General features: G+C 41.5%; 1 protein-coding gene across 2 annotated transcripts in view; it reads left to right on the plus strand.

Moving 5' to 3' along the window:
- Positions 1-22,284, plus strand: part of reck (reversion-inducing-cysteine-rich protein with kazal motifs) — a 193,917-nt gene that overhangs the window by 53,070 nt on the left and 118,563 nt on the right. For both annotated transcript variants that reach the window (XM_060922458.1, XM_060922457.1), the window contains exon 2: positions 2,823-2,881. In XM_060922458.1, the coding sequence (XP_060778441.1) occupies positions 2,823-2,881 (59 nt within the window). The remainder of the gene's footprint in view (positions 1-2,822; positions 2,882-22,284) is intronic.

Below are 22,284 nucleotides of genomic sequence, written 5' to 3' on the forward strand. Positions count from 1 at the left end.
AACAACATCGGCAGGGCTGATCTAATAGATGCTAAAACCAAAACAGCTCGTTATTGCAGTAATCATTTTATCTCAGGTGAGATTCAAAATCTTCTCTTGTCATGGTTCACTCGGTTGTTGTTATAATTTTAACATGTGTATTACCGTTTCGCTTCTAGGAGCGCCAGCAAAATTATACGATAGAACCAATCCAGACTGGGCACCCACTCAGAAAATAGGATATGTTTCGTCCAAGATCAGACTTCATTCTTCGGCAGCCAAACCAGATAGAACACGATATCTGGGTACTCGATGGTCATCAGAAGCGTTTTATCTTCAGAAAAGTCTGACTTTTTTAAATAATATGGGTCAAAACCACACAAATCTATCTTCTCTTTGTATCGAATCTTCATTCGACCGTTCAAATCGTGGTAATACTGAGAAAATTCAGTATCGTTTACAGACACGCTTTCAGCGGCTACTAGGGATGTCCCGATCAGGTTTTTTTGCCCTCCGATCCGATACCGATCATTTGATTTTGAGTATCTGCCGATACCGAGTCCCGATCCGATACTTCTTATAATCCATAAAAAATAATAAAGACGAGGAAAGAAACGGATCCAGGATGTTCCTCATTTTTTTATTTAACACCTTATTTTAACATCCAACAACTCCGTTAGCAAACAGAGCACTTACGTGAGGTAGTTTGAACAATAAATAACATAAATTAAAAACATAACCTTAAAATACCTGGCAGGAATGTAAACAAATTAAAAAAAAAACTGCCACAGTGCCAGTAATTTGCTTTTAAGAACGCATCTCACAGTGGTATACAGTAATTTCAATTAAGGAAATGAACGTTTTTCTTGATGAAAACAAGCATTTCTACCCTTTCAGGTTTGAGCCTGTTTTTGTCATCCAACACGTTTGCAACAGCACTAAAAACTCGCTGTATTGTGTCGGGTGTTTGTTTTTCAGGTGCCGTATCAGGTTTGTTGTATTAAATGCGGCCCTTTCCTGTCCACCCCTTGAAATTCCAGCTTTACATATTTCACAGTTTGCTATAGCAATGTTGTCATCAACTTTGAAATACTGCCACACCGCAGACATGCTTTGCTTTCCGCTTCGAACTGCTTCCGTGTTCAACTTTGCCGGCAACGGGCAGCCAATAACCAATAGCGTCTCTGCTACAAAGTGATGTCATGCCGCACGTGTTGATGTTGCTGTGTTGAGACAAGAGGTCTGGTCTCACTCTGTGCCAACGCATAGCTATTGATGTGTTAAAAATGAGAATATATTATATAGATATATATCCGATCCCTGATCGGTAGGTAATGCCCGATTCCGATCGAGTCTGAAACCACGTGATCGGGCCCGATTTCCGATCACGTGATCGGATCGGGACATCCCTAGCGGCTACCGTCCTAGTTGCTTTGTATATCCACCATCATGGCGGACGCTCATGACGTAATACATTTTGATCACGTGATTGCAAGTCATCTGGGGTTTTTTTTCATACAAACTTGGTTATAGATTTCTATTTTATGATTTCTATATTATCAAGTCAGTACAGAAACATTTTAGAGTCCAAACATTCGTTTTCCAGCACAAAGTTAAATGTTACAGGAAAAAAGTTTCTATCTGAGCAGCATATTCCATAAGAGAGCACTTTTCAGATGAAAAAAGAAAATGTAATGAAAGCTGCTGGGTTTTGGTGCAAAATGAAGAAGTGAGTGTCAAAGTGTCCAGAAGAACTGGGGCTGGTTCTGTAAGATCTCATCTCATCTCATTATCTCTAGCTGCTTTATCCTTCTACAGGGTCGCAGGCAAGCTGGAGCCTATCCCAGCTGACTACGGGCGAAAGGCGGGGTACACCCTGGACAAGTCGCCAGGTCATCACAGGGCTGACACATAGACACAGACAACCATTCACACTCACACCTACGGTCAATTTAGAGTCACCAGTTAACCTAACCTGCATGTCTTTGGACTGTGGGGGAAACCTCTGCAGCCGGAGGAAACCCACGTGGACACGGGGAGAACATGCAAACTCCACACAGAAAGGCCCTTGCCGGCCATGGGGCTCGAACCCAGGACCTTCTTGCTGTGAGGCGACAGCGCTAACCACTACACCACCGTGCCGCCGGTTCTGTAAGATGCTCAGTAAAAACTACAGCTCATTTCCTTATCAAACTGCACTTATTGTACCTCAGACTACTATCTTTTTTTTAAAGCAAAGGGACGTCTCACACCAAATATTGACTTTGTTATATTGATTTATTATGGCTTAAGCCTCGGTCACAACCGGCCGTACATGCTCCTACGGCCGGTCTACATGCAAAAACGCAAGAAACGCACGGAGGGCGCGCATGTGATGTGCTGATTTTCGAGCCGTAGACCGGCCGCAGAGGTTCTTTGTCATGTCAAACAAACTCTACGGGCGCTTACGTTTTTTTCAGGTTGCAAGACAAACTTACAGCCAACGTGCGTCTTTCTCCACGAACAAAAAAAAAAAAAGCAGCGATTTGGGAAACGCCAAAAATTGCACGGCCAAAAAATCTTACGTCCGGTTGTGACCTAGGCTTTACTACTGTTTCATAATTTTTTTAATGTTGAAACATTTCATTTCATTATTTTAAGCCATTTTTGGTCGACAGCATTTCTTTCCTGTGCCTAAGACTTTTGCACAGAACTATAGATGGGACAGATATCAAATCAGTCCAGACAAGGTTGATGATGTCTGCGTGGATTTGATGTACGGTAGATCTGAGTGTATTGGAGCAATTAGGACTAATTCTGTGCTCTTTTGTGTCTTTGTGTGTGTCTGCGTTTTGCTTTTATAGACCCCTCCTGCTGCCATCATGCCGCGGAGCTCCCCCAGTGTAAGGACGCGTGCGACCAGGTAAGAACTTGCTTACATATTTGTACAGTATCCACATACACAGTTTGCTCAGTAAAGCATTTCTCCAAATGTGTTTTTACAGGATGTACATAGTTTTAACACCATGAGTCTGTTTAACTTCTGAAAACCTTGGATTATTATTCAGTTATTCATCATGAAGCATTTTATTTCGCATCTACTATGAATTATTCAGTGTAAAATGTGGTAATTAGAGGCAGGGCATAAATGAGGATACATAGCAGCTTCTTTATTAGGGTGAATCTGATACTCATCATCCACAGAACAGGTCCAACTCAAGCAGGCGGGATCAAATAAGGTATGCCCATAATCCCACTCGCTGGGTTTCACGTGACGTCACATCCGCCTCATTAGTTATTCAAAACTTCAGCTGGTGGTCTACCAAAGCTCAGTTGACAAAGCGTTTGTACGGAGAAGGTGCATTGCTCGCATGAAAAATGCCTCACGCTTGCGTTGTTTTAGGTTGTTTGAATCGATCAAACTGTGAAACTGATAAAAGTTTCTTCAGGGTTCGCCGTGAACTAATAAAAAAGGGTGAACGAACACAGGATTTCACAAAAGACGTGGAGAAAGGTGGCTCTTGAACCTCTCACTGAAATTGAAGGGAGCCGAGTCGAAGCATGCTCGAGTTTGCAGTGATCACTTGGTAAAAGGTTTGTATCTCCCTCTCAGCTACGTCCTTAGTGTTTTCCAAGGACTTTTCTTGCTATGTGTCGTTATTTCACGGTACTTTTTTTAGTCCCGAAGCGCTAAAGTCCCCAGCTGTTTCTTTGTTCACTCCTCACAAAGTCCATATGCATGAAGGTCGCGACAAAATTCTTCCCCAGCCGTACAGTTACAATGCGCCGTGATCACTTCTCCGTCTTGTTTAACTAAGATCCAGGTCTTTAAAGGGGTTTCTGATGATCTTTGTGAATGATTTACCTGAGAGATAAGAGCCAACACAAGTGAGAATCAAGCCAACTGTTTGTTTGTTTACACTTCAACTTGCAGCGCTTCGTTGTAAAGACGCAAACGAAAAGCTTAAAAAAACACTTACACGGGCAAAAACAATACAGGATTCATTCGGCAGCGACTCGATACCGAGGTCCTTTACCCAGCCACATACAAAAAAGTTGCAAGCCTCCGTACTCTTCCATGCTTTCATGTGTTTTGCGGTGTAGAAGGACGTCTGCAACACCAGATAGTTCGAGATGTTGGGGAACTCGACTGAAGGGTAGTTTTCGAGATCGTATGACAAATCCTTCTTTCCCAGACTGTAGTGGTCGATTCCATTGCACATAGCAATCTTCTGAATATATCTAAAGCCAGCAGTGGCTTCTAGATTACGAGCGTACTCTGATAAGTTATCGCTAGTTTGCACTACAGCAGCTGTTTCGACCACCAGCTATTTCACTTCCGGTAAAACCGCTAAGAAACGTCACGGGACTGAAACCCAGCAATCCGAAGAACAAGCAAGAGTCAGAAACAGGAAACAAGTCTTGGACTTAAAGTAACACTTGCATAATAAGAGTTTACAATGAGATAAACACACAGGAATGTATAAATAGGAGACTATCCTAAACGATAGACGACAGTAATCAGGGAACAAATAATTAACATTCGATCAAGAAAAACTTTATACAAAACATTCGACAAAATAATTTCTGCTTCGAATGTACATAAACCAGCGAAATGACAGTTGCAATTTGTGAAAAATGCTATAATAATAATTCTTGAACAATAAAAAAGAGACGTTCTTACCATCAAATAATTTTATTCCATATTTTGTTTCTTTTTTTGTATTTTTTAGGGTTTTCTTCTTCAGTATTTTTTTTTTTTGGTGGTTGGCAAACCAATTTAAAGCTGCATTACTGCCCCCGACTGGGCTGGAGTGTGGAACAGGAGCTATTGAGGGGGAAAACTATATTCCTTTAGCTATTTCTGTTTCCTTTAAATACTGGATAACAATTTTGTGGGTTTTGTTTTCGAGTCGAGTTTTTATTTCATCCTCAGTTGGTTCAGCAACATGCTCTGCCATTTTGTTTTTCTCTACTCACAGTATATGAGCTGATAGCCTAGTAGTAGAGTAGCCAATCAGAGTGCACGGTTGCTCATATCCAGTGAATGTGAATAGAATAAAAGACAGAACAGGGGTAAAGACTAGTCTGGCTAACGCGACAAAGCTCTACGAGCTATTGGTCTGGCCAAGATATTAAGCCCAACCGTTTCCCAAAGTGCGTGCTTGACCCGCCTCCCTGAAATGCCTCAGTTTGCTACTGGTCGAAGCCAGAAAAGGCTGTGACGAAGCTTAAACCAATCACATCACTCTTTCCTCTGATGTATGCGATGCGACGGGGCTAACTGGTAGATTAAACTCTTACCGAAGCCGGTCGGGAGCAAGCCGAAAGCGTCCTTCCTTTCAATAAATACCTCCAGGGCTGCTCTTTGCTCCGTTTTCAATGAGAACTTCCCGTTGAATGCTTTCAATACAGCATCTACCGCTGTGTCAAAGGCTTGCCGCTGCTCCATGTTCGTGATGTGAATGAAGCGCTTCCGGCATGGATTCTGTAAACAATCTATGGCTTCCGGTCGCAGTTCTACTACGTCAGTGCCTTGAACATGCCTCTACCCAGGGCCGTTGGAGATGATCAAAGTTGATTGGTTCCCGATTTTTCGGGAGCTTGGAAGAGCTGTAGATAGCCTGCCTGGCCAGACTAAGCTCGCAACAGGCCCTCATGTTGCGTCACGCTTAGGATGGGCGGGCCCAGGCTAGGTAAAGACAGGACTAGGAAGCAAAATAAAAGCACGTCACAGTAAGGGCCTCTGCATGCTCTTGCGACAAGGCTTTCGCAGATAGCTTTTCGCAGACAGTTGTAATTTATCGTTGAGCGGGGAGTAATAGGCATGCGCGATGTTATTCACCGCCACAATGCAAGGGGGCGCGAAGTCGCGAAATCGCTAGGAGTAGTTGGTGGGTGTGGTTAGTGGAGTGTTTATCCTCCGGTTACTTATAATGACTAGAACTGGAGTCGTATAGATGTACGTACTTCCTCACTTCCTCGATCACCCACTCTTCGTGCTGCTCCATCTTCGCTCGTGTTTTTAAAAATGGCAGTCGTAAAAAACAAACCAAACCGGGAAAGTAGGGAAGCGGAAGTGCGTGTACAGCAGATGTAGAGTGGACCAATCAGAGCCCTCTTGTCTGCGACGCTGTCTGCGAGGCTTCTGCAGTGGTCACAATTTTTGGGAGATGCGCACAGAGCGTCTGCGAAGGTGGGGGGGCTACGCAGACGCCATCTGTGACGCCATCTGCGAGGACTGCATTGTCAGCATAAATTGGCCTTAAGACAGCAGGCACTATGAGAAATGCTGATTTGTGACCTCCAGTAACTCGAGTGAAACTAATAGCAAAAGTATGCAGTTTTAAGGGAAGTACGTCCGGAGCTGATTACAGGTCTTTCATGGTTTAAAGGGTTAATGTAGTCAGCATTTTGTGGAATTTGTGATGAAACATCGAATTGACATTTGGAAAACATTTGAAAGATTTTAATTATTTCATTGTTGAAGTATGATTTAATCACATCTGGACATAGTAAGAATGTGAACACAGCATCCATTTTTTTAGCATTCGCCAAAATTAGCAGTTACAACATAAAGTTGGCTTTAACGCTATTTCTGACATTCAGAATCTTGGCCGATCTTGAAAGCGCTGCAGTTCTTTAGTTCTTAGTTGGGCAAAAATGTACGAATACATTTTTCGGGATGTGGGTATGCAGGGCCAATCCATCACTTATGAGCAGTGAAAGGAGCTTTAGTAAAAGCAGAGAATGCACAAACTTATTCCTTTTTTTTTTTAATTTGAACAATGTATTCAGTGTCAGGACTGATAGAAATATATAGACTGTTTGGATGAGAAGTCCTGTTTTTTCTCCCCCGTTTGAAGTTGGGTGATGAGAAAGTGCGAGTGAATAAAAGTTCCCCTCACTCCTCCAATCATACTGAGGAGCAGGTGAGGGCTTTTTTCGCTTACTTTTATTTACTGCCGGGAAAGCATGTGATGAGGCCAAGAAGGCTTTCATAGATTCCCGTCTGTCTCCTAAACTCCAAAAACATGAAAGAGATGTCTGAAAGGACTTTTTTGGGGCAATCAGAAACAGCTGAGCCAGTGGCATTACTTTAACCTTGAGCCCTCTGGCGGGAGCAGCCCCCTCCTCTCTGAAAAAGAAAGTCCCATTCAGATTACAGTGGCTGTCCAGACAACGCGCCAGCTACGACAAGCCCTCTTATGCCAATAATTGCACCTGCCAAAGAGAGGGAGAGAGAACACAAAACAATTTACACTGGGCAAATGAGCGTGAGTTTGTTGAGAAATGAAAATACTGGATAATGAACGCTCAGATGAACAAATAAGATGTATATCTGGTTTCAAAATGAGTAGAGGAGAAATAGAAAGAAAGAATCGGACCCTGAGTCAGAAACATCGACAACTTGAAAGACAGAGCTGACAAAAAAAAAACAAACGTCGGAGCTTTGAGCCGAGGACAATAATGACACCTTGTTAGTGGTGGACTGCAGTAGGGTTTCTGCAGAGAGAGAGGACGCTTCCAGCCTGCGTCACTGTAATCACCCGGCTATTTCACCTTAATGGAAGCTTGGCGCTTTGATGAGACGAGGCCTTGAGCCCCTTGAAAGAAGCAAGACGGCCTTCTTTAGATGTCCTGCCTGGCACCCGCCATTGATTTAGCCTTCGAAAAGAAAAGAGAGAAAAAACTTTTCTAAATGGACTGGATAGGTCATTCACTCACAGGGGCTCGGGTCCATTTCTTTTGGAGGGTGCAGCCGATTTTCTTTGAAGAGCTGCCAAGAAATCACCGGCCATCAGCTGCTCTTGTTTTAGATGGACACAAAGAAGGTTTTGCAGACGATATGAAATTACCATACAGCAGTCCGGACTGGACAGCAAACGCACGCAATTTAGTCATGTCTGGATGTAAATGTTTGCACTTGTAGATGCCAGATTTTTTTTTTTTTCGAGCGCTATATGGCATTAATTAAAGTCAAAGAGACCAAACAGCTATGAAATACAATGCAAAATGTTGGGCTGTTTAGATCCATATAGAAATCACAGCCCTCAGTTGAAGGGACTATAAACAATTAGACATCTGTTGAGGGTTGTTGGTTTTTTTTATCGTTTTTTTTTTTTCAGGGAAGCTGGTTGTGTATCATTAATTTACACACAAGACAGCTAACAAATGCTATAGCATGTATTCTCGATGTGGCATTCGTGTCTGGTGTCTGTTACTGTTGTCCATCAACACGAGAGCTGAAGAAGTGTTAGCACACCAGTAAAGACGAGCCCGTCATGAGACACCAGAAAAATAAAGGATGTCAATCAGAGACATGACAATTCAGTTCTTTAAGTGCAGTAAAATGTTGAACCTGTTTAATGTATAATGAGGATCGCAAAAGCAAACCAACAAACACAATGGAAAGCCACAAATGTAGACAAAACTCTGCTCAGATGTCGGAGAGATCAAACATCTCCAGAATATGTCGACAAAGATGCGGTAAAGATTAGCACGAAGAGAAGAAGAGCATCACTTCAGAGGACTCACCACAAGATACAGACCACCATAAAACTCATAAACAAGCCTGTAGAGTTTCAGGACACACTGATCTGAGCAGATGACACGAGAAGGTGAGTGATAGAAAGAGGAATGTTTTGGAGAAAAAAAAACAGGAAGTGCTCTTCGTCTAAAGCATAGCACTGTACTACTTGGACGAGTGGTATTTATCGATGACCACTGAAAAAGAAGGCTCTTCACTTTACTCCGACATCTTCACTGCTGAGAGTCTATGGAGACTAGAAAGTGTAAGGTTCTTCACTACACTGTGGTGGGTTTCCCAAAAGCCTCTTAACGCTGAGAGCATCTTAACTAGGAGAGAGAGAGTTCATTGTGCTGCTCGCTGTACCATTTAATGATGATCTTTGTGCTACGATGCTTTTGGGAAAATCAGCACTGATAGCAATGTTGGTTTAGGCACGGCTCAAATAGGCCTGTTCTCCAGAGGCATGTTCTGCACTTTAACATCAGTTTTTGTTCCATTTCCAATTCAGTTGGACAGCGGAGCTCCCCGTGCGCCAAGCACATGGAACGACGCTCCATGCTTAAGAGAATATGATAATGTATTGACCTAATTTTTGTTGGCCTTTGCAGCCATATAACGTCCATACATGCGTACGAACGACGTACATGTTCCACCACAGATCATGAGCGCAAGGCAACGTATCTCATCAACACTTGACCGACGGATAATGAAATTTGTATCTTTATTTACACAAGATAGATGGATTTTTATCCAGCACTTATTTTAAATTCGCTTTTTACAGCCCCAAAGTTGGGATGCTGTGTAAACTGTAAATAAAAACAGAATGCAATAATTTGCAAATCATGGAAACTGAGAAATTTTATTGTTTTTTGAAAAATATATGCTCATTTTGAATTTCATGTCAGAAACATGTTTCAAAAAACTTGGGACAGGGGCGTGTTCACCACTGTGTTGCATCACGTCTACTTTTAACAACACTGTAAATGTTTGGGAACTGAGGAGACCAATTGCTGTAGTTCTGAAAGAGAAATGTTGTCCCATTCTTGCCTGATATGCAGTTTCAGTTGCTCAACAGTTTGGATTCTCATTTGTCCTATTTTGTGCTTCATAATGCGCCAATGGTTTTAAATACGAGACAGGTCTGTAATGCAGGCAGGCCAGTTTAGCACCTGGACTCTTTTACTATGGACCCATGCAGTTTTAATATGTGCAGAAAGCGGTTTGGCATTGTCTTGCTGAAAGAAGGAAGGCCTTCCCTGAAAAAGATTTTGTCTGGATGGCAGCATGTTGCTCTGAAACGTGTATACAGTGTTGCTTGAAAGTTTGTGAACCCTTGAGAATTTTCTATATTTCTGCATAAATATGACCTAAAACATCATCAGATTTTCACACAAGTCCTCAAAGTAGGTAAAGAGAACACAGTTAAACAAATGAGACAAAAATATTATACTTGGTCATTTATTTATTGAGGAAAATGATCCAATATTACATATCTGGGAGTGGCAAAAGTATGCTTTCAACATCTGGTGTGACTCACTTGTGCAGCAATAACTGCAACTAAACGTTTCCGATAACTGTTGATCAGTCCTGTACACCGGCTTGGAGGAATTTTAGCCCATTCCTCCATACAGAACAGCTTCAACTCTGGGATGTTGGTGGGTTTCCTCACATGAACTGCTCGCTTCAGGTCCTTCCACAACATTTCGATTGGATTAAGGTCAGGACTTTAACTTGGCCATTCCAAAACATTAACTTTATTCTTCTTTAACCATCCTTTGGTAGAACAACTTGTGTGCTTAGGGTTGTTGTCTTGCTGCATGACCCACCTTCTCTTGAGATTCAGTTCATGGACAGATGTCCTGACATTTTCCTTTAGAATTTGCTGGTATAATTCAGAATTCATTGTTCCATCAATGATGGCAAGCCATCCTGGCCCAGATGCAGCAAAACAGGCCCAAACCATGATACTACCATCACCATGTTTCACAAATGGGATAAGATTCTTATGCTGGAATGCAGTGTTTTCCTTTCTCCAAACATAATGCTTCTCATTTAAACCAAAAAGTTCTATTTGGTTTCATCCATCCACAAAACATTTTTCCAATAGCCTTCTGGCTTGTCCACATGATCTTTAGCAAACTGCAGATGAGCAGCAATGTTCTTTTTGGAGAGCAGTTGCTTTCTCCTTGCAACCCTGTCATGCACACCATTGTTGTTCAGTGTTCTCCTGATGGTGGACTCATGAACATTAACATTAGCCAATATGAGAAAGGCCTTCAGTTGCTTAGAAGTTACCCTGGGGTCCTTTGTGACCTCGCCAACTATTACACGCCTTGCTCTTGGAGTGATCTTTGTTGGTCGACCACTCCTGGGGAGGGTAACACTGGTCTTGAATTTCCTCCATTTGTACACAATCTGTCTGACTGTGGATTGGTGGAGTCTAAACTCTTTAGAGATGGTTTTGTAACCTTTTCCAGCCTGATGAGCATCAACAACGCTTTTTCTGAGGTCCTCAGAAATCTCCTTTGCTCGTGCCATGATACACTTCCACAAACGTGTTGTGAAGATCAGACTTTGATAGATCCCTGTTCTTTAAATAAAACAGGAGGACTCACCCACTCACACCTGATTGTCATCCCATTGATTGAAAACACCTGACTCTAATTTCACCTTCAAATTAACTGCTAATCTTAGAGGTTCACATACTTTTGCCACTCACAGATATGTAATATTGGATCATTTTCCTCAATAAATAAATGACCAAGTATAATATTTTTGTCTCATTTTTTAAAAACTGGGTTCTCTTTATCTACTTTTAGGACTTGAGTAAAAAAAATCTGATGTTTTAGGTCATATTTATGCAGAAATATAGAAAATTCTAAAGGGTTCACAAACTTTCAAGCACCACTGTATATCATTCAGCATTAATGATGCCTTCCCAGATGTACAAGCTCCCCATGTCATGTGCACTAATGCACCCTCATACCATCACAGAGCGGTGAACCCCTCCCCATCTTTACTTCTGAGAGATTCAGCCTCTCTGAGATGCTCTTTTTATACCCAATCATGTTACTGACCTGTTGCCAATAAACCAATTTAGTTTTTTGTTTGTTTGTTTGTTTGTTTGTTTGTTTGTTTGTTTGTTTGTTTTTTAGCATTACACGATTTTTTCAGTCTTTTGTTGCCCCGTCCCAACTTTTCTGAAATGTGTTGCTCACATCAAATTCAAAATGAGCATATACAGTGGTGCTTGAAAGTTTGTGAACCCTTTAGAATTTTCTATATTTCTGCATAAATATGACCTAAAACAGCATCAGATTTTCACACAAGTCCTAAAAGTAGATAAAGAGAACCCAGTTAAACAAATGAGACAAAAAAAATTATACTTGGTCATTTATTTATTGAGGAAAATGATCCAATATTACATATCTGTGAGTGGCAAAAGTATGTGAACCTCTAAGATTAGCAGTTAATTTGAAGGTGAAATTAGAGTCAGGTGTTTTCAATCAATGGGATGACAATCAGGTGTGAGTGGGCACCTTGTTTTATTTAAAGAACAGGGATCTATCAAAGTCTGATCTTCACAACACATGTTTGTGGAAGTGTATCATGGCACGAACAAAGGAGATTTCTGAGGACCTCAGAAAAAGCGTTGTTGATGCTCATCAGGCTGGAAAAGGTTACAAAACCATCTCTAAAGAGTTTGGACTCCACCAATCCACAGTCAGACAGATTGTGTACAAATGGAGGAAATTCAAGACCATTGTTACCCTCCCCAGGAGTGGTCGACCAACAAAGATCACTCCAAGAGCAAGGCGTGTAATAGTCGGCGAAGTCACAAAGGACCCCAGGGTAACTTCTAAGCAACTGCAGGCCTCTCTCACATTGGCTAATGTTAATGTTCATGAGTCCACCATCAGGAGAACACTGAACAACAATGGTGTGCATGGCAGGGTTGCAAGGAGAAAGCCACTGCTCTCCAAGAAGAACACTGCTGCTCATCTGCAGTTTGCTAAAGATCACATGGACAAGCCAGAAGGCTATTGGAAAAATGTTTTGTGGATGGATGAGACCAAAATAGAACTTTTTGGTTTAAATGAGAAGCGTTATGTTTGGAGGAAGGAAAACACTGCATTCCAGCATAAGATCCTTATCCCATCTGTGAAACATGGTGGTGGTAGTATCATGGTTTGGGCCTGTTTTGCTGCATCTGGGCCAGGACAGCTTGCCATCATTGATGGAACAATGAATTCTGAATTATACCAGTGAATTCTAAAGGAAAATGTCAGGACATCTGTCCATGAACTGAATGTCAAGAGAAGGTGGGTCATGCAGCAAGACAACGACCCTAAGCACACAAGTCATTCTATCAAAGAATGGTTAAAAAAGAATAAAGTTAATATTTTGGAATGGCCAAGTCAAAGTCCTGACCTTAATCCAATCGAAATGTTATGGAAGGACCTGAAGCGAGCAGTTCATGTGAGGAAACCTACCAACATCCCAGAGTTGAAGCTGTTCTGTATGGAGGAATGGGCTAAAATTCCTCCAAGCCGGTGTGCAGGACTGATCAACAGTTATCGGAAATGTTTAGTTGCAGTTATTGCTGCACAAGGGGGTCACACCAGATACTGAAAGCAAAGGTTCACATACTTTTGCCACTCACAGATATGTAATATTGGATCATTTTCCTCAATAAATAAATGACAAAGTACAATATTTTTGTCTCGTTTGTTTAACTGGGTTCTCTTTATCTACTTTTAGGACTTGTGTGAGAATCTGATGACGTTTTAGGTCATATTTATGCAGAAATATAGAAAATTCTAAAGGGTTCACAAATTTTCAAGCACCACTGTATTTTTCAAAAAACTATAAAAATTCAGTTTAAACATTTGATATGTTGTCTTTGTCCTATTTTCAGTGAAATATAGCGTTTCCGTGATTTGCAAATTATCGCATTCTGTTTTTATTTACAGTTTACACAGCGTACCGACTTTTTTGGAATTGGGGTTGTAAAAAATAACATGCGATTATTTCATTTTATGGAAACTATTGATTAAAAGAAATATTGGGGTTTTTTTTTTTGCATAGTGGGCAATGTATCTTTGCATTGTCTGGTATTTTACCTGAACAGTTTCTTACTCTGCACACTTGTGTAAACATCATTACTGTATAAGTCAATCGCAATTGTGAACATCTTTCCTTAGTTGTAGATAATCTAAAACTACCGCGGCTCGATATCGCTTAGTTCTTATGTCAGATAATATTCGATCGTAAGTATATAGTAATGATGTAAAGTGAAAGCACTGGTTCACTGCAGTCCACCAAGCACCCAGCAGAGTCACACCGTAATAAATGTCGTGGTGTTGTTTCTGGCGCATGGCATGCAGCGTCAAAGAAAGGAATAAATACGTATTTATACGTAATAGATATAATAGATACATAACTGTGATACGTATCTCATTTTTAGTGTCACTGTCATAAAACAATGCAGCAATTTACTGACCTGAGAAGTGTATTTGCTCATACATTCAACAGGAGCTCCGCTTTTAGGCACTGCCTAAATATATACACTCACCGGCCACTTTAATAGGAACTTGTTCTTGTTTCTAAGATCCCTGTTCTCGGCTGTCAGGAGTAGAACCTGACGTGGTCTTCTGCTGTTGTATGCTGAGATGCTTTCCTGCTCACCACGGTTGTAAAGAGTGATTATATGAGCTGCTATGTCCTTCCTGGCAGCTCGAACCAATCTGGCCATTTTCCTCTGACCTCTCTTATCAGCAAGGCGTTTCCATCCATCTTGATTGAGAACTGTCGCTCGCTCAATGTTTTTTGTTTTCGCACCATTTTGTCTGTGTAAACTCTAGAGACTGTTGTGTGTGAAAACCCCAGGAGATCAGCAGTTTCTGAAATACCCAAACCAGTCCATCTGGCTCAAACCAACACCCATGCCACAGTGAAAATCACTCTTTGAGATCACAATTTTTCCCATTCTGATATTTGAAGTGAACATTAACTGAAGCTCTCGATTTGTATCTGTGTGATTTTATGCATCGTGCTGCTGTCAAGGGATCGGCTGATTAGAGAACTGCATCAAACAGCAGGTGGATGGGTGTTCCTAATAAAGTGGCCGGTGAGTGTATATTCGGAAGTTAATGAGGTAGAAGATGGAGCATCGGGCATGATGTATTTCCCAAACATCCGTCATTTCCTAGCACCTTTTATTATGACTACCAATGTGCATGAAATCTAATTTTAAAAATGATGTGATGAAATGACTCTCTAACTCATTAAAAGTGGTGGAGCAGTGTTTCTCAGTCCTCCTCCTGGAGCCCCCCTGTCCTGCATATATTCTGTCTGTCCTTGGTCCAAACCAAACATACCTGATTGGAGTTAGTGTGATTAACATGCTCTCGGGGCGGCACAGTGGTGTAGTGGTTAGCGCTGTCGCCTCACAGCAAGAAGGTCCTGGGTTCGAGCCCCGTGGCCGGCGAGGGCCTTTCTGTGTGGAGTTTGCATGTTCTCCCCGTGTCCGCGTGGGTTTCCTCCGGGTGCTCCGGTTTCCCCCACAGTCCAAAGACATGCAGGTTAGGTTAACTGGTGACTCTAAATTGACCGTAGGTGTGAATGTGAGTGTGAATGGTTGTCTGTGTCTATGTGTCAGCCCTGTGATGACCTGGCGACTTGTCCAGGGTGTACCCCGCCTTTTGCCCGTAGTCAGCTGGGATAGGCTCCAGCTTGCCTGCGACCCTGTAGAAGGATAAAGCGGCTAGAGATAATGAGATGAGATGAACATGCTCTCGATCAAATCAGGTGACTTAGCAAATCAAAAGTGCCACTGGTGAGTTCAGTCAGGTAGGTGGAGCAGGGAAAGATGGAAAACACACAGAGCAGGGGCTCCAGGAGCAGGACTGAGAACCAGTGTGGTAGAGGAATAATGAGAAATGCAGTTCCCATTTATATCACAAAATCTCTATGAAGTCTCCACCACCCACTCCAAAACAGCTTGCATGAACATATCCTAATTTGTTAAAACAAGATTAATTAGAGCTGAGCATGTGGAATACAAGTCAGCTTTGGCAGATACTTTTCAACTAATTTTCATAAAACAAACCATATATCATGAGCAGTGATATTCCCTGCAGCAGATCGGCAATTAATCACTTCACTTGCCTGTTACGACTGGTTGTTGAATGTGAACAATTTCAGTAATTGCTAACACACTGATATTAACCATCGTGTTTGAAATTATCCTCCACAAAGCACGTAGTGAGCATCTGCAGTAAAAACCAAGATGAGTGCCACGGATTCCGCTTTCACGTTGCCTGAACCATGTGCCATGTGCTCATGTTTGGGTTTCTGTTCTTGTCCTGTCTCTGCCCCATCTGTCACTGTTTTATTCCCTGATAATATCGGCCTGTTCTGTATTAGTCCTTGATTAGTTTGTCAATGAGGGTTTCTCACTGTCAAGGAAGGGTCCTTAACAGCTGCATTTCATGGATGCCACATCACCGAATCCTGCCAAAGGACTGGTCCAATGTCTAGGATCCTTCAAATTCTACCAAGGACCTGTATCCATTGTTCAGAGAATTTTCAAGAATGCACGTGTGTATCTTTGGCGTTCTTAAAGCACCCAGAATCAAGGCGGGACTTTTTCAATGATACACACTCTGAAAGACTCAACTTGGAAGTGTTCCCGAGCCCATGTTAATATCCTTTAGACAATTATGTCAGTTTTTAATGCAGTGTTGCCTGAGAGATCGAAGGTCAGTGTTCAGTGTTGGTCTTCGGCCTGATATTATGGCGCATGATTTTATGGATTGTCGATGGTGAAATCCTTAAAGTCCTTGCAGTTGTACATTGAGAAACGTTGTTCTTAAACTAGTCATGAAGGTGTTCCGGATTTTTAGATTATCATGAAAATTCCTCCAGATTTTTTCCGCTAATGACGAAATACCCGGAAATCCGGATATTTGACAAAACTCTTGCAAATCTCCGGTTTTCCGAATGGAGAAATTTATTTTTCAGATTTTTCGCGCTCCTAGACGCAGTGTAATACTTCGCATCGTCCTTGCATGGGCGCAGTCCTTAAATAGCCCAAACATAGTTCATTGATTAAAGACAGGTGTTCTTTGTTAACGGCGCACGTGCCGGAGCTCGTTAGGCGTGCGCGCCTTCAGGTGCACGTGCTAAGACGCGCAGGACCGACACCGTTCTGCGCAAGCGCAACACAATCGCACTAGAAAGCATGGTCAAGCTGCCAGTGTAGCTGCAGTCTTTTTAGTTGCGAATTACGAGTATTTTCTCTTGTGTTAATAATTCGCCATGTCAAAACAAGCAAAACTTTCCTCCTTCTTTCGACGTGAAGAGAGATAAGCAATTTATTATATATATATATTTTTTCCCATCAAAGTTACAGTTTGTGGTTTCGAAGCTAAGTTTTAGTGCCGTTTCTAGAACACAACATCAAGAAAACGTGGAAGAAACAGCAATAATGGAAGAGCCGGTTTCTAAGCTGCCTAAAACTAGCAATGGGAATTATTTTTTGTTACATAATGCACTCAGGCTGCCAGTCAGTGTGTGACACACACACACACACACACACACACACACACACACACACACACACACACACACACACACACCCTACAACCCTGATTTATATGATACATTTGGTATTCAGGGCGGCACGGTGGTGTAGTGGTTAGCACTGTCGCCTCACAGCAAGAAGGTCCTGGGTTCGAGCCCCGGGGCCGGCGAGGGCCTTTCTGTGCGGAGTTTGCATGTTCTCCCCGTGTCCGCGTGGGTTTCCTCCGGGTGCTCCGGTTTCCCCCACAGTCCAAAGACATGCAGGTTAGGTTAACTGGTGACTCTAAATTGACCGTAGGTGTGAATGTGAGTGTGAATGGTTGTCTGTGTCTATGTGTCAGCCCTGTGATGACCTGGCGACTTGTCCAGGGTGTACCCCGCCTTTCGCCCGTAGTCAGCTGGGATAGGCTCCAGCTTGCCTGCGACCCTGTAGAAGGATAAAGCGGCTAGAGATAATGAGATGAGATGAGATTTGGTATTCATTGGTGTGTTTAAATTTACAGACAATATGAACTAATGTAAACAATTGGCTTCAACTCACATAAATAGGAATTGGAAATGTTTAGTTCACTTTAGCTTCTGCAAACGCACAACTCTACTAAAAGATTGATAAACGAGGCTCAATGTCCCCAACATTGAAACCTGAAAGCTTTAGAAACTCTAACAGACCTTTACTTTTTAACAGTACTGTTTTGGGATTTTGCTGAGTTTACCTTCAACTGTCTGATTTTTTTCAAAGTAATGAACAGTACTGTTAAAAAGTAAAGGTCTTTTAGGGTTTCTAAAGCTTTCAGGTTTCAATGTTGGGGACATTGAGCCAGGAAAATCACTGCGTTTTCTAAATGCACTCCTGAAAATTACTCATTAACTAGGGGAATTAAATTTGATATTTTTGACATGTTAATCATTAATGTACTTGAAAGAAAAAGGCTTAAAAGTTATAACTTGTTTTAGTGAAAATAAGTAATAAAATGCACTAGAATGCAGGGCTTTGCGTGTTATGTTATTAAAATATTTTCGGGGGACGTTGCCCCCCCCAATCTTAGTTTGACTTTCAAAAGTTCAGGGTTTTTTTCTTTGCTCCACTTTCATCTCTATTAAACTGTTGGACTATTTGCTCAAGTAGTTTTTCACAATGTGATGACTGAGCCTTTCCAGTTACCACTTAACCCTCTGGGGTCTGAGGGTTTTTTCTGGCACTCTAATGATTTTAGCGTGCAATGATGTTGTCAGTTTCAACAAACCTAAGCAGTATTTTCAAAGTCATATGACTTTTTTGTATTCAGCACAAGTTCAGCTACAGTAATGTCTATGTAGTATGTATGCCTTGAATGTACTTTTAAATAAAAAATAACAGATAAATGAAAACGTTGTAAAAGGCAGTTTTAGAACTGTGTTGAATGTGTGTAAAAATATGACCTTACCCATTGTTTCGAACCATTTTGATCACTTGAGGTGATTCTGTTCAGCCTTAGGAATGTATCAAGCACAAAAACTTAAATCTGCTCCATTGATTTGGACAATTAACTGGCCATCAAAAAATTTATGTCCTGTTTTGGGATAAAAGGTTGGCAGTGGGAGGGGTATTCAATGAGAAGAGTAAAAATTTCCATTCCGTTAAATGAGGAGAGTGAAACCCCCTCCCACTGCCAACTCTTAATCCCATCAGATTAACTCCTAATCCCATCAGGTCCAGTGATCAAAACAGTTTGTCACAATGGGTAAGGTCATGTTTTTTCACACATTCCAAGGCAGTTCTAAAACTGCTTTTTACAACATCTTCATGTATCTGTTATTTTTTTGAAAGTATAATCATGACATACATACTACATCGATATTATTGTAGCTGAACTTGTACTGAATACAGCAAAGTCATATGACTTTGAAAATACTGCTTAGATTTGATAAAATTTACAATGACATCAGAGCATGCCAAAATCATTAGAGTACCAGAAAAGACGAAGAAGGAAAAAGAGCAAACAAGCACCGGTGTACGTGTTATTTACTCAGTGGCGGTGCACATTTTATTTACTCAAGAAGCAAGTAAAGAGTATGCACTACAGCGCACACGTCAATCAATACGCTCATAAGAAACAGAAGAAATATTTACACTTACTCGAGTTGATCTTCAGCTGGATCGAGTCGAAGTTCAAAACGACACCGCTCATCATCAGTGTCGCAATTCTCAAGATCTGATGAACCACTGAAATTGAATCACTGTCCTGAATCATTCAAAGTGACTCCTGAGCATCAAATCGCCGTGCCATCTCGCAACAAGTTTTACCTCCAAACAGGTCGCCTAAACTATGGCTGACAGATTTTATTCTGTTTATGGTAGGCGTTCCCACCACGAAAGAGAAACCAATCGAAACGGAAAGAGTAAAAGTGATTATCATGTCGTTACCATGTGAATAGTCTTTTATGAATGTGGGCTCTCAGCACTCCAACTCCGGTGTGACTGAGTAAGGTGACAAGTTTTATGTTTCATTTAATTTAGGTAATTAAAAATATATATATATGTTATTTACCAGCTGGGAGGTCCATATCGTGAAATACCGTGACCGAGGCCTTGAAAGTACTGACTGAGGCCCTCTGGGCCGAGGTCACGGTATTTCACCATACGGACCGACCTTAAGCTGGTAAATAATGTTTTTTTTTTTTTTTTTACCAAATTCTAACAGAAAACGAGAGCGCCCGAAAGGGAAAACCGAGCCGAGACGCCATTTTGAATCCTCATTCACGGCTATAATGCAAATTGCTTCCTCCTCGGTATACAAGTGCACTTCCATGGCAGGAAAAAAAAACTACATTTTGCCGCCTATGTAGTCCCCTATTTATACAAATAGGAGTCATTCAGGATTCAGCCATGTTTTTTCGGTGTGAGCAAATTACAGGTTTTAGCTTTCTCCTGAAATGTTTTATTTTATTTCTTCCTCAGTGTAGTAAAACTCGCTTTCGCTGTGAAGACTGTTGTTATCGCTATCCACGATGTAAAATTAATGCTATTCTCCTGAGAAATGCTGGGAAATTTTTTTTAGATTTTTGATAATCTTATAAATAAATCTTATAAAAAAAAGATAAATGTTGACAAAAAATGCTACTATGTTTATTGTTGTTGTGAACGAGCGAGTCGCCAGAGGTCCATAACCGGGGTCCGTAACTGGGATCCGTACCATATGATACGGACCCGCTCACCAGCCAATCAGAGCACAGGATTTGATGGAAACCGGACCGCGAAAAATATATATATATTATTTGGCAGTGGGCACATAGGAAAGTGTAAAGAATAAAGTTTCTGTCAATATGTTTATCATGCTTATATGATAAAAAAAACTCGTGAAAATATTTATCTCAATCCATGACCTATTCATTCTAAACCTGCCGAGCTTCACCGGAGAAGCTCTCGACCCCAGAGGGTTAATCTGTTTATCTGTACAATGTTCCAAACAGGTTCAGACAGCGTCCCAACTTTTTTGGAATCAGGGTCGTACGTTCTAGTTTTGAGTTTTGTGTGTTAGAATTCTGATTGTGGATTGTCCTTATAAAGGACACGACATGTTTATGTAGTTTCATCCTTCCCCATGTCACTGCAAGTTACAGTGAGCAACAACCAGGGAAAATGTGAGAGAAACTTTTACAGGACAAGATGGAACAATAACTCGAGCAAGTCATGGTGAATGTGTTGACTGTGGATCAAGGAAATTAAAGTGAGTTTGCTCGAGCTGTGGAAAGAGCATGAAATCGCAGCCAATATTACATTTAAAGGACGCATTTTGTGCAGAAAAATACAATTACAGCAAATTACTCTGACTCACAAGATAAACATATGAGGCAATGGGATTCTGAGTTCAGCCTTTTTTACATGCGATCCCACCAGGTTAGGTAACGTGTGAGCCTGGTCTGTGCTCGATTGTGTCGTGTGAGCACTGTGATGTCCTTAAGTCAACAGACTACAGATAATAAATGGCACAGAGTGTGGACAGGAAAATGATTATGAGATTTTGATCGTCATGTAGTGGTCACAAGAGAGAAAGCTGCAGACGTTTTGCTGACCGAACAGGATTTGAGATAAGTCAGTTTTAATTCACATACATTTTATTTGCATGGCTTCTTTTTAATATTAGACATTGTCACAAAGCACAAAGAAATCTGGGGCTAGGCCACAAATACGCAAGCCAAAAAGTGATGCGTATAAGTTTTTTTTTTTCTTATTATACCATAGCAGGTCAACAACTATAGGTGTTTTTTTTTTTTAATAATGAATAGCACATCATACTTTTTAACCATTTAACAAAGCCTTGTCAGCTTTCAGCTCATGTACAACTCGATTTCATGGAATAACTGTTTTATTCTATCCACATGCACTGGACTTTGAGAAACAGAGCAATTTTATTTTTATTTTCTGCAAATTTAATAAATAAAAACTTTATACAAAATGTCTGACAAAATCAATTCCGCTTCGGCGGATTTCTTAAAAACCTATCGATGGCTGCACGAATTGACTTTTGGCCGAATCCCATTTCACCCCTTGGACCAACCCCTTAGCCCTTCCCCTCCATTTTGCACGTTCACGTGAAGGGGTAGGGGTATCCCAATCCCAGTTAACGCGGAGGGGCAGGGGAAGGCGTAGGGCTTCTGTACCCCTCCAAACGGAGATTTTCCTGGAGCAGACTCCGAACGAAGGGGTTTGAGTGATTTCCCACAATGCCATGCGGATTTCAGCGAGATTTCATGCGGATTTCATAAAGATGGCGGTTCCCGCGGCGAAAGATTGTCATAAATGTATTTTCTCCATTATTTACGTGTTTTAAGTTGTTATCCAGAGGAAACACGCCGCTTGATTCGCTTTCGAGCTGAGAATGAGCAGCGATTTCTGAAATCCAAGCTGCTGCTAAAAAGCTTTGGGAGTGAGTATTGTTTTCGGTTGCTTTACTGCGTACGTTTTGTTCTGTTATTCTCGCTTTTATTGTTTACATGAGTGTTCTGACACCTCATTCTGTCGGATGTGGTGCACGAAGCGCCAAAGATATCCCATTCAGTGGTGTTAGTTAACAAATCACACCCTGCCAGCAGAGATTTCTGCCTCTGGCTCTGACTGTAGCGGCTGGTCACAGCCAATGACGCGTCGCGTTTTGCTAACGTAAACGCTGACGGAGGTACGCGATGACGTATGCGATCGTTGAAGGGCTATCCCAATACGTAAGGGT

This window comes from Neoarius graeffei, chromosome 5 (assembly GCF_027579695.1).
Source record: "Neoarius graeffei isolate fNeoGra1 chromosome 5, fNeoGra1.pri, whole genome shotgun sequence".
Classification (NCBI taxonomy): Eukaryota; Metazoa; Chordata; class Actinopteri; order Siluriformes; family Ariidae; genus Neoarius; species Neoarius graeffei.